The sequence below is a fragment of the Phaseolus vulgaris genome, chromosome 8 (genome assembly GCF_000499845.2).
Source record: "Phaseolus vulgaris cultivar G19833 chromosome 8, P. vulgaris v2.0, whole genome shotgun sequence".
Lineage (NCBI taxonomy): Eukaryota > Viridiplantae > Streptophyta > Magnoliopsida > Fabales > Fabaceae > Phaseolus > Phaseolus vulgaris.
In genome coordinates, this window is record NC_023752.2 from 52,957,389 (window position 1) to 52,971,075 (window position 13,687).

Consider the following 13,687-nt stretch of genomic DNA (forward strand, 5'->3'; position numbering starts at 1 on the left):
ACTAGCCGAGTAGGCCGACATGGCTGAATGGTAATCTCTCCACTCGATCTTAGGGGGAAGTGTTCTATCGACTAGCCGAGTAGGCCAACATGGTCGAATAGTAATCGCTCCGCTCAAGCCTGTGGGAAAGTGTACTGCCAATTAGTCGAGTAGGCCGACATGATCGAATGGCTGAGAAGGCCGAATGACTATCTTAATCCAAACACAACCCATAAATTCACAATTAACCGTAATTAAACCAATTTAGTGGTAAAACATGATTAAGACATGATTGAGCCCTCTTTTAAACCCACGAGTAGGCCCATGACAGTTGAGGCCCATCCAAAAGGTATAAATACCAGAGGAGACCCAATGTCAAAGGTAATTTTTCACTCTCTACTCACCTGCATATTGTACTCAGACTAACTTGATCGTCGGAGTGCTTTCGCAGGTACCCCCCATTCGGCTCGGAGGACTGGAACAAGTAGAAGACCATCATACCTGGAGGCCGAGAAGATTGAAAGACTTAGACAAAAGAAGTTATTTCGTAGGATTCCGACCTTGTAAGAACAACATTTATTTATATATTATGAAATGTTTTTATTTTTAGTTTATATAAAATTTTTAATACATTTTTTATATTGAGATTTGTGAACTCGCATTTGAGATTATATATTTATGGATATATCAGTGTAAAAATGTTCTTAAACCGTAGTTTCTTAAGACTTAGACATTAGTTTTAAAAACGTAGTTCGATAGTGGATAACCGGATAAATTTAACAAACTCGCACTAGGATGTGATCTAAATTACTATGATAATATATTAAGAAGTGAACTTTAAGTCCAACTTAACCTTACAAAATCGGTTAATAAAATAAGTTTGAACCCACTTGTTACTATAAAATATCTTTATAGCTAGTAGATGTGAAATCTTCAATAGAATAAATATTGATTGACTTACCTTTCACTAATAATGGAAGTTTAAGTTTCTACAAAATGAAAAATTAATGAGAAATTAAGTGATTTTAAAGGTATCCTGTTTAAGAGAAAAATAAAAAAATTAAAAGCACAATTAATGAAATAGTTGGTTGCATAATGTTATCTAAAATTGATTGTCACGGGGCAAAATCAACTTTATTTGTTATTTCTTGATTATTTTGAGTGAGTGATTTTAATTTCCTTTTAATATTAATTGCATGTTTGGATTAAATTTTTGAGTTTAAGTTTATGTTAAAATTAATTTTGAAGCAACATTTTCATATATGCAAACATACTTTTATATCAAGCGTGTCATGAAAGTGAGTTAACTGTTCATACTGAAATTGGAACATGCCAACTAAAAGTCAAAGCAGTAATGGAGATTCGAGATTGTCCTAAAGAAACATTTATCAACTTTATTAATATTGAGTTTTTAATCTATTTAAGAAAAAAATAGAGAATAAAAATATATAAGACATATTAAATAATGACGAATTCTACAGTATTTGGAAGAGGTATTAATAAAGGAATTAGTTGAATTGAATAAAAAAATGAGATGAAAGTTAGTTGATGTATATAATTGAGTTAAAATAATAGAAAAAGATAGGAAAATAGGATTTTGATGCGATGCAAATCAAAATGTATAATATATATTATGTTTACTCATAATTTTCCTAAATGAATATTTTTCAATTTTCTTGATGTAGTTTTGAATCTTTGATGTAATTTTTTGTTAGTATATTTGAATTTATAATATTTTTATGCGGAATGTATTAATTTATATTTATTTATTTGGTATTATTTAAGTGAAGGAGAAAAAAGGTGATATGATGAAGGTGAAAAGCGCGTGGGGTGGTTTGTTTGAGGTGTTCCAGCAGAATCTTTGTTTCATAGGAGAGTGAGAAGAGGAGCGTGAATAGATCATACAACAAATCTAGCATTAACATTTAACAATATAGTATTATATGGTAATTATACAGTAGATACATCCCCTTTAATTATACTATCATTAACATCAATTAAAATACATCACCAACACAAGAAGCTAATTAATTGAATTTAGAAAATAAGATGCATGGGATGGAAATTAAAGATAATAATATTATTAGGAGTGGTAATTAATAATTAATAAAATATTCTTTCAGCTTCGCTTCCTCTGTATCTGTCGTCACTTTAGAGCTCTCTCTCTCTCTCATACGTCCCTTTCAGTCATAAATTAGGGAAAAGCAAGCAGACAGCTACACACAACACACACACTCTTCCATTCCTCCTTCTTCCCTAGCAAAACGTTAATTACTCTTTACCCTCTTTCTCTCTCTATCTCTATCTCTCTCTCTCTCTCTCATCTAATCATAATAATCGATGTTCTTCCCTTCTCTTTCTTCATCTTCTTCTTCATAGGCACTGTCTTTGTGGTCACTGATCATGGCGGCTACGTTTGATGGATTCTCCATAAGGTACGTTTTTCTATCTGTTAACTATTGTTCTGTTTTCGGGATTTAGTTTATTTGGACTCATATGTTGTGGCGAGCGTTTGCTATTGCTTCGGATTTCGGTGTTGCAGGGACTACACAACAAAGATGAGGTCCGTCGACGTTTTAAAGTGCTGGCCCTTCGCATCCACCGTCTCACGTGACGCATCACGTGAAGACCTTCAGTCCTGGCTTCCTCCGATGACGCTGTGCCCTAGATCCGATGGTTTCAACGACCACGCGCAAAATCCGGAGAATCCGCCTTCGCCTGAAGAAGTTTCTAGAACCGATGACGATGGCGATGCGGATTGCAGCGAAGAAGAGTCCGAAGAATCCGCGCCTCCTTCTGAGGCTGCCGTTAACAACAACGAGGACGAGAAATTGGAGATGGTTTGTCCAGTTTGCCGCGAATTCAACGCTGCGACGCTCACTGCGGTGAATGCGCACATCGACGGATGCCTCGCGCAGACGATGAGAGAGGAGCGTCGACACATGAGGATAATGAATTTGAAGTCGTCGTCGTCGTCATCCTCTATATCGAAGTCGAAGGCGCCGAAGAAGCGTTCCATCGCGGAGATTTTCAAGGTGGAAAGGCAGCAGCAGCAACAGCCCCCACAGCCGCAGCCGCCGCCGCCGCAAATCGAGAGCGTGTTGAAGTTCTGGCCGTTCCGTGAGGACGAGGCGGACGAGGTTTCGAATACCGTTTCGAAGTTCGAGTGGCTCTCTCGGCGGCTCGAGGCGCTGAGATCCACGCGCGGAGGTGGTGAGTCGTCGAAATCGGACCGAAGAGAATCCGCTGAGGAGGAGGAGGAGGAGAAGTTGGAGATGGTGTGTCCTGTTTGCCGAGATTTTAACGCCGCCACCGTAACAGCGGTGAACGCGCACATCGACGGTTGTCTGGCGCAGGCCGTTAGGGAGGAACGGCGGCAGATGAGAAGGACCGTTAATTGCAAGCCCAAACCTAAGGCTCCAAAGAAGCGTTCGATCGCGGAGATTCTCACGGTGGCGCCGCCGATCGAAGCAGGCAAAATCAAAGGGATTCAGGTTAAGGAAAACGAAGAGAAATCCGATTATCGCTGTGAGGATTCAGCTTGTGCTGCTGTTGCTTCCACTTCTACGGCCGCTCCAGTTGCTTCGGTAATTAAGAATAGGAAGAGTACGAACAAGAGTAGGAAAAAGAAAAAGTTGAAGAAGGCGAAGAAGAAGAAAAGCAAGGCGGAAAAGTACGGTGAGAGTGGCGTGTTATTTGTGAACAATGAGAAGAAGACGGTTGTGAGCAAGAAGAAGAAGAAAAAGAGTAATGTCTTCAACAATGGACCAACTGGGAAGAAGGTATGTTGGCTGTGTCTCATAAAATACAAGTCAATCTTTCGTTATTTGCTGTATTTCTGCGATTTGCAGTTAATTCCTGGCAGAATTAATGGAATTTGCGCATAAAATATCACCTAACACTGTAGATTTTGTGTTGATGTAGTTGCTTATGCCATGCGATTATACTTTGCTTACTCTATATCTTGCTTTTTCTGCATAAAATTACTGCTGAAAAAGCTAATTAGAGAGAGCTTGACATTTGTCGTCGAAAGTGAGTTTGTTTTTTTAAGTTTAGTACTTGAGCGAAATACCCGGCAAGTAAAGTTGGGAAAGGGAAGTTATGAAAAAGGGAAATTAAGACAAGTGCCTTCGTGAGCGGAAGGAATTCAGATGGTAGTGAAGGCTTCAAGAATGTTGCTCCAGCTGTAGGGTGTATGTATGTTTGGGGTGTGTATAATCAGTACAAGGTACCCTAGCTAGAAGGGGCCACTCATGGGTTACGAGGTAGAAGAGGTGAGCCTAATGATGAGGGGATTTTTCTAGCCCCGTCACTATTAACTAATAATTCGGGGGGGAAAGTGTCATATGGGCCATGGGTAGATCAACAGATTCTCATCTCTTGTGGCTAGTTTTTCGGACGTAGAGGTTTATACACAGCTTACAGCTGGATGTATTTTGGCTAGTGGGAGATCAGCAAGTGGAGGTGCAGAATTTGTTAGATCATTTATTGTGTGTGTCAGAAGTTTATATATAGTGATTTAGATTGATGAATGTTTGCATTTGCAACTCCAGATGGGCGTGTAACATCAGAAAAAGAATACTCTGACTTGGTTTGATATAGATCATATTTCATGGGCATATTTGTGACGTATCAGTGAACTAGAGGGTGGTAATTTATGGTATAGTGCGTTTGGACTATCTGTGCTCGTGTAAGACACTTGATCATATTCTGGAACTGTTGGTCTTGGGGTAGAATAACTTCGATGCAATCGGTCAACAAAAGTCGTGAGTAGTGAACCATGTTTTGTACATATTTATGTGCAGACAATTTTGAGATACAATCAAATCAATGTGAGTGTATCAGAACCCAACATAGGAAGTATATATATAGAACCATGAGAGGACCGGAAATAATGTCGGTTAATGGTTATACTGGCCGAAATTTGGAAGTGGAAGTAATAAAATATTTAACCTGGCTATCAATGAAGGTTGCTCGATATATATATATATATATATATATATATATATTATTCTTATTATATCTGTAATGACATCTTAGCAGTATAGCGAGATTGTTTTGAATAACATCTACTAATCTAAATAAATATTTTATTTTCGAAAATATTCTCGAACTCTGGTTCTATAATCATAATACTTTTTTTCCCGCCTGTCACTTTTTAAAGATAAAAGTGGAGTGATTTCTTCGGCATTGAGATTCTACAGAAATTTCAGGTTTGGAATGGGGATATATGATCTGCAGAGGTTTATCGTATATGCATTTCAGCAGTGAACAATTTTACGTAGCAGTTTTATATCTATGTAAAAAAAGTATTTAAGCACCATGATTCATGTATTCACTTTGAATTGTCCATCTGCTCCCCTTTTAATAAAATTCATTTTAGAGAAAAGTATTACTTAATGTCCAAAATTTCAATTTAATTAAAATAAGTGACTTTAGGAATATTTTATATAACCTTCTTTATAATTGAGGCTCTTCTCATTTTAAAAGATCGATTATTCTGTACTTCAAATTTCCTTTCCAAACGAATTAGGATATCTATCATAAAATCTATTTTACAATAATAATTTACACAACATGGCGATATTTTAATTTTGAATCTGTAACAGTTGTTTGTCTTAACAATATTTGCTACATCTATGCATGTGTTTTTCGTATAAACAGTGATAAGGATGTATATGTTGTTAGATAGAAGTATTATTTTCTCTAGGATATTAGTTTTAGAAGTAATTTTTTTTTTTTATATCAACCAAAAGTTTCCCTACATGATTCCTCAAAGTGGAATTGTACAAGGGAGAAAATTTGTGACAAAATATATAGGGTTGTCATCATTACAATTTTTGTTTATTTTATCATGAGGTGTAATCAGGAACCAAACTAGAAAACTTGTTAGAACTTTAGAAGGTACTCCCTTATGAAAAAAAAAAAGAACTTACGAAGGTACTGAACTGAAAAGTTTTTCGTCTTACAATTTAGGATATTTAATATCTTACTATTAGTAGTAGTATATAATTACTTTATTCCCCAGCTTTCAGTAGAAACTAGATTTTTTAGAAAAAAATATTTGTACCAATTGTACAGTGTTTGTTTAACATTCTGTTTACGAAGGAAAACCAATTTTAGGATTACTACCTTAAAACCTTTAATTGATTTTATTGTTAATAAAATAAGATTTTAAATTGAATCTTTCATGCATTCTTCTTGCTGGTATTCATATATATAGTTAGACCAACCGATCGAGTTTGATTTTTAGTTATTTCATGTACATTTACTCGTTAAAGCTTTAAAAAATGACAGTGTATTTGTACGATAATATATAAAGCTCAAATGACAGTGTATTAATAACAAAAAGTTGGGTTTGTTTTTCTTAGTACTTAAGTGTGTCATATGGCTACTAAAACATATGGTCTAAGAATTTGATATATGCATATACAGATTTCTATGTTTCCGTCTTCTGAATATTGATACTAATGTGACCGAATTCAAGAATTTTGTTTTGAAGTTCTTATGTAATTTCTTATTATGATAAAATAAGGATAAAGTTAAGCTCTTAATTCAATTGTTCCAGTCTTGTAAACTTCTACCCAAGTTTTCGCGATACCCTGGAGGCACTTTGTAATTGATCTTAACGTATTTCAATTTTCACACATTTTGACATATTTTTAAGTGAATGACGGGGCAGTTAAAATCCTAATTAATTTGTTATTCAAATGACAAGTGTTTTACTCTATATAATGATTTAATTTTTTTCCCACATAATAATCAAAGTGTTTCTCAGTTCAGTATATGAAATGCTGGTTTTCTATATTGTTGGAATTGTTGGAATACGGTTTATGAAACAGACTTGTTCTTGGCATCATATGCATGAAATGCTGTTGTAATCTTATTTATTTTCTTTTTCTTTCATTCCTTAAATTCTGGTATTTCTGTATCTTGATATAAAAAATTGCATATAATTTGTTAGCCATTTTCTCTTGTGCTTTTTATTAAGGGTGACGGTGTCTTTTTATTTATTGTTGGAAACTCCGTAATAAAAAATGATATAAAAGCTACAAAATGTGTTATTATATTCAAGCTTTTGTATGGGATTGGGGATATTAAGTGAATTCTCTTTTGGGTACGAGTATTCCATACTTTGCATTACGAAGCTTAATCATCTTATTCAGATTCCATTATAATAGGACATCCACACTTTTCTTAATCTTGCTACTCTTGTCTATATCAGGATGATGCTTACGAGCGTATGGTGCAAAATGTAGCAAATACTCCCAGAAAACTACAAGTTACAATTGGTAGTAAAATGGTTCCACTTCATGGGGTTGATCTTTCTATCGATAGAAAGAAATTGGGCTTAAATTGTATATCGGTAGAAAAAAAGCAACACGTTAAAAGCTTAGGCTCACTTGGAAAGCTACAAAAAGCAGTATCTCCTGTTCATGGCGGCATTCTTAAGAGCCACTTAAAACATGTTTCTGGAAAGACATCAAGTGTCAGTGATATTCGAAATGGTACTGAAGAAAGCCATTATAATGATGAAGAGCCAACCTCTGACAGACATGTTAAATTCTCTGGTAAAGATGATATACTTGGTCCGAAAAAGACAAGTTCATTTGATGAAGACATGTTCAACATATCTTCAGATGCGCTGGCTTCTTCAGTAGTAAAGGAGAAATCCTCTGGAAGTGATGAAGAAACTGCAAGTTTGGAGCCACATAGAAATTATGGCCATATTCCTGTTAATATAGACAGAGACAAGAGAGAGGAGGTTTGCCCTATAGTTGAAATTAAACAGTTTTCTAACACTCTGGAACAAGATACCGTACAAAGCTGCTTGAAGCCATGTACCGATCAAGATAAGTCAAAGCACTTAGAAGAGAAGTCAAAATTGTTGACTAAGGTGGCAGTTTGTGACAGTAATAATTCACACTTTTTTTATGGAAGCAACAGAACTACTCTGCATTGTTCTCCGTTTGCAGAAATTTCTGGACCTCTTTCGGCAGTCCACGAAGAGCAGATGTCTGGTATAAATACACAAGCGTCTGAATTTGGATCTTTCGGCTACAGTGGAAAGTTGGACCATTTCAATGATCCCCCGGTTGATTTTGTTGACTCAAATGAAAATACGAAGACATTTCTGGAGCCTTCGTCATCTTATTCTGCTTCATATAATGCAAATGAGAAACCAGAATCTTCATTGCAAACTTGTGGAGATAAGGATAATAGTGATGAGGCCTCGGGTGACAGACAGTTGTCTCGTATGTTTTCTACAGATATGATTGATAACTCATTCCCCTTTACAAGCTGGGATAAAGGAGCTGTAAAGAATTGCTGTTTGGATCCAAGTTTTTTTGGTTTACCCCTCAATTCTCATGGTGAACTAATCAATTTCAGTTCAAGTGGAAACTTAGGGATGAACCAGTCAGAGACATCAAGTACAGTACGTGGTTCTTTAAGTGGTTTACCCATTAGCAATATTCTTCATCAAAGTAATCTGGAAAATTTAAGCGTTAATGAGAATCATGTTCAGAAGACATTTCCAAGAGATGGTCTTAATCCATTTCCACACCATCCAACCAGATTATCTGTCACCGAGTTACAAAGTAGAGAGAGAGAAGATATCGACCGACCTAATTCAGATATGTGTTATCTCCCGCCACTTAATTCAAAGTTGAACCTTGAGAAAAACTTGTTCATTGAAAAGCATCAATCCGACCAGGTCCGCAATCACCATGGAAATGGGGCGATTTCTCTGAAAGAAGGTTCAGATCATATCTCACTAAGTTCCAGCCAACCAACAATGAGGTTGATGGGTAAGGATGTTCCAATTGGTAGAAGCAGCCAAGAGATGCGACAATTTGCCGGAGATGTTTGGACAGATGAGCAATCCAGAAGAAGGAATTATTCTGAATATGCAGCTTTGGAACACTCTTTATTGGGAAGAAGTTCTAAGCAGGATTGGGTATCTGGTTCCCCTTTACAAATATCTTCTGACGGTTTATTGCAATCAGCCAAAATTCAAAGCAATCAAGAACTACCAAGCACCATGTTGATGACCGGTACAGACTCTGGATTTTCCTTACAGTTTATTGATCTGCAAAGTAATCCTGTATCTCAAAATGGAAGTGTTGGAGTCAACAGAAATGCTAGTTCTTTTTTCAATCCCATTACTCCAAAGTCTTCTACGTATGCAGTATTTAATGGGGCATCAGATGCTATTCCAGAGCAATTTATACCTGGAGCTAAACCTCTACCTCTACAATTGAGCTCTCAATCAGTGGTAGTACCTACTCCTGGCAATTTTAGACACTCCACAAGTTTAAGCAATGGTGAGCTGAACGACGGGAACAAAAATCCCCATGTTACCAAATCAGCCTTCGGATTTCCTTTCTTGCAGTCAACTGTCAATGAACAGGCCAAAACATCTTGGTTTCAAAGGCCCTATAGAAGTTCACCATCGTGGTTGTCAAGCTCAACAGATGAAATGCTTCCCGGGACCTTCTCTCAGCAATTTTCAGGCACCAGTAGTCAAAGTTTTCCTCAAAATCTGTGGGGAAATAATCTCATTACGCAATCCGTGGATTATTCGGCAGAACTTCGATTTCCTTCCAATCATTTGACTTCTCTGCGTCCCATGCAGACTGCTCCTCTTTCTCCAGCATCAGTTGTTCAACCTCTACATGTTCCAGTTACACCCTCTACCATAAATAGTGGCAATAGGAACATAAATAATGTCGCTGACAGATTGAAGTTCGATGAACATCATCCGTGCACGAATGCCAGGAAGAGACCCACAGCCGTGGCTAATCTTGATGATTCCAGAAAACATACTAAGTTGCCGAATATACAGGTGCAAGAAAACTTCTGTCGTGTGACTAGGTTGACTGGAGAAAAGTCAAGCGTGGAGTTGCAACGAAACACAAGAGCACCCGAACTGGATCCACAAATGGGTAGTGCTAGGAGTAGGTGTTGCCAGCATGAGGCACAAAATCTAAATCCTTCAAGGTACCCTGCTGTGAATTCTTTTAAACTGGACGGCATGGTAACATCAGGTCCTGTCCGACTTGGTTCTAAAAGAGCTAAGCACATCCTAAAATCCTCTTGAAATATGGATCGTGATGACGAGTTATTCTGCTATATTCTCACTTGCAACTACTGACAGTGATAGTGATGTAGAAATTCAGAGAAATATTGACAAAAGTATACTGATTTTAGGTGTAAGTCACATCATTTTATCATATCTGTTATTCCTCCTCCATAGTATATATCCATTTGAGAACATAACAGGAATGTCCATGTATCAATATTGCTAGGTTGCTGAAACCGGTGGAAAATTGACATATAATTCCATCCAGCTCTCAATTTTGAAGTTTTATGCCCTTTACAGAATTTTGTCACCAAAGATGACGCGTTCCATATCTATTTTCAGTCAGGTATTCCACGTGGCATCTGTTCAATGACTATGGCAAAGATGTGCTTATTCTTTATACACAAGAAAGGAAAGAAAGATCGGCGTATTCAATAAAACTTTAATTTGGGGCTTTATTTGTTCCCTAACCACTGGATACTAACTCATTAATTTTAACTGCCAAAATGTTACTGAAAAATAATTCTATCATCTCTCCTTTAATCATTTTTCATCAAAAGCTTCTCAGATTTTATTTCATGCTGCTTTGGATATTAAATAAGTTAATCACAAGAACTTGTTTTTGATGGAAAAATAATTTTAGTTTGCTTTCCTGTAGTTGTGAGAGAATTTATACTGAATTGTGTTTTGTAATTTTTAAACACATTAAAAATAAATTATTTGACTAATTCAATCCAAGTTCAAACGGATTTCATATTCATGTGAGTCCAAATGAGCTAATTATGTGTCAGATGTTCTTTAATTGCTGCTACTATGTTATTATTGCAACACGAAATAAAAAATGAAATTTTATGAACATCCAACCAAAAAGTTAGTAAGTAGGCAAAAGTATTGCAGTCGATCCTCTTGTCTGCATTACTGAGCTGGAAGTGATGCTAATAACCAACAGCATCTTTGTATGAAAAGTGAAGATAAAAGGAGGGGAAGTTTTTACGTTTTAGAATCTACACAAATACAACAATCGGAAGAGTCTACGATAATTACCAATGCATGATCTTATGTTTCAATTTCTATTTTCTGCCTCATAAATATTATTTGGTAAAAAACATTGATTCAAAACAGTATTAGTTACTATTCAAAGCATTTTATTTGGTTTATGCGATCGTCAAGCTTTATCACGATCGTTTATATATGTTTGACTGTTGCAGCAGTCATCCCAATTAAGCATGAGTTGCTGGGTCTGTGTTATGCTGAAAGAACTTGAGAGAAAACCGATTGTTGCAGTAGAATTCTAGACAAAGGATTATTCAAAGAAAAACTAACCATATAATTTTTTGCTCTTACGTGCATTCTTAAACCACGGAAGGTACATATAAAACTTATATCAAGCTTACAATTGGTATCATTTAATAAAACTATAATTATGAAACTCCTTCTCCATCATGTTGAAAATGTACACAGAAACAAGTATCGATTGGAGCATGTTTACTTTCTTTTCATTTCAAAACTGGTCAAATCGATACTCAGCGTTTCTTTGCTTCTTTTTCAGCCTGCACATACAAAAGTTGAAAACAAAAATGGTAAAACACAGATAGATGAGCTTTATAATGAAGCAATTCAGTTTATATACCGCTCTGATTACTCTCTCAAAGGCATCAGGACCATGCCTATCGATATAGCGTTCAACTGCATTCCTTGCATCGAAGGTCATCATGTGAAGGACCTTCTTGTATTCCTCAGGATAATTGGAACTTCGGTAGCTTCCAATATTCTTGATGTATTTCCTCACATATTTCTCATACATGTAAGCCGCTCCATTGAACATTGGAAGTACCAACCAGATGCAAAACACAAGCTTCAGGTATGACCAAATTGGAAACCTGCATTTGTATATTATTATTATTATTGTTGTTATCTGTGACTCAATTTGACATGAAATCAACTTTAACGTACCAACATAGGATCTTATGAGTGGAAAGCTCAAAGAGGGTCATGAAGGAGTATAAAACCCAATACGTTAGCCATTGTTGATCATCTAAGGTTGAAGGACTTTCAATTGCCCTCATTGATGCGTATCTATGATAGTTACTCCAACCCAACAAATTAACGATTAGTCATATCATGTAATATATATAGATCAGATCAAATGTGCATGCATGGCATTGTAGGATGCTTACAGAGGATAAAGAAGCATCACTCCAGGCCTGGCATGCAGAAAACAAAAAGCAGGCTGTTATCACGGGGTAAACATCAAATGGGAAAACAATATTTACAGTACTGTGTTTTGCAGAATACATATTTTGGTGAATATGTTTCTATAACATCGGAGGTATATTGTATGAAACATTCTGATAAGCAGATAATTATAGCAATGCATGTGTGGGAGTGTAATGAATATGACATGTAATTAATACAGAGAGATTTGATTTGATCACCCTATTATCGTGTCCAAATGTCTTGCCATTGTTCCAAGGACCATGATGCAGATCTTCCTGGTGGCAGATTCAAGTTTTAGGAAGGAAGATCAATGGAATGTGAGTTGTGTTGTGGATGCATGCAAGTGTTTGGTGATGTATATATTATGTGCTGTCGCAGACGAATGAAAGAAGCAAGGAATGCTTGTGGGATGCTTCAAAAATCTTCTTTTCTGTCCAAGTGAGGAAAGAGAGAATAAAGATTAAGGTAGGTGTAAGAAAACGGTACGGAATATAAGGATGCCAAAAGTTTTGGCTTTCACGTGGTTGTGAATATTAGAGACATATTCATTTTTTTTAACACCTCATAAGAGAAATGGTATTTGACATAAACAACTTTAATGTGATAAGAAAAGTTGTATTAATATGGCTTACCTTTTGAAGTGTAAGGTTTTTGTGGCATTAAATGTTGAAGATGATAGAGTATGCGGAGGAAGATAATGGTTTATTCCAGTCTGAGTAGAGTTGCGTAAAAAGTACTATAGAGGAACAGGAATAGGACAAAATAGTAGCCATCAAATTCAATTCAAACCCTACTTTAATAAGTTTACCCTCCCGAGAGAATCTACTTCTTTTTCTCTTTCCTTTTTTTTCTCAAAACATTCTCAAATAACCTTTCTATCCTATGTTATATCAATTTAATTATGTACTGCTAATGTAACCAACTTTTGTATTTATATTTACTCTTATGCAAAAGTCAGAAATGAGAGATTGCTGAATATTTTGCATAAATTTAGTTTTGACGCTTTAATTTAAGGTTAGAAATTAGCTCCTTTTACGATTATTTGGTGGAGAAAAGAGAAAATAAAAAACAAAAAGGATGAGTAGATATAAGTAAAAATAAAGTGTTTTGTTTAAGAGAAATAGAAAAACTATGAGAAATAATATACTGAATATCACTGATTTTAAAATAAATTATTCTCTGAGTCTAAAGTACCAAACACCACCAAATGTTTCTACTCACCTAAAATTATTTTCAATTATATACCAAACAAGCTTTACTTTTTGCGACCGTTGAATTTCTTTATTGTATTTTTTAAATTGATTTTATTAAAAACATTCACATAATTTAAAAACTAATTCATACATATTGAAATGGTTTCATATATTTTTAATATAATTTGAAATATAAATAACTACTATAGTATTG

General features: G+C 35.7%; 2 protein-coding genes across 3 annotated transcripts; one reads left to right on the forward strand and one right to left on the reverse strand.

Annotated features, from left to right (window-relative positions):
- Positions 1-2,164: 2,164 nt before the first annotated feature.
- Positions 2,165-10,378, forward strand: LOC137823531 (uncharacterized). Of its 2 annotated transcripts, XR_011083139.1 has the most exons (4): positions 2,165-2,414; positions 2,522-3,761; positions 7,205-10,193; positions 10,290-10,378. XR_011083139.1 is itself a non-coding variant. In XM_068628719.1 (3 exons), the coding sequence occupies exons 1-3, from the start codon at positions 2,383-2,385 to the stop codon at positions 10,079-10,081; spliced, it is 4,149 nt and encodes a 1,382-aa protein (XP_068484820.1). In that variant the 5' UTR covers positions 2,195-2,382; the 3' UTR covers positions 10,082-10,378. The 2 variants fall into 2 exon arrangements, 1 of the variants encoding a protein (XP_068484820.1); XM_068628719.1 differs by having other exon boundaries at positions 2,195-2,414; positions 7,205-10,378.
- Positions 10,379-11,382: 1,004 nt separating this feature from the next.
- Positions 11,383-12,638, reverse strand: LOC137823532 (HVA22-like protein f). Its single transcript, XM_068628720.1, has 5 exons — positions 12,499-12,638; positions 12,241-12,267; positions 12,017-12,139; positions 11,694-11,943; positions 11,383-11,613 (listed from the first exon to the last, which is right to left on the reverse strand). The coding sequence occupies exons 1-5, from the start codon at positions 12,540-12,542 to the stop codon at positions 11,587-11,589; spliced, it is 471 nt and encodes a 156-aa protein (XP_068484821.1). The 5' UTR covers positions 12,543-12,638; the 3' UTR covers positions 11,383-11,586.
- Positions 12,639-13,687: the final 1,049 nt, after the last annotated feature.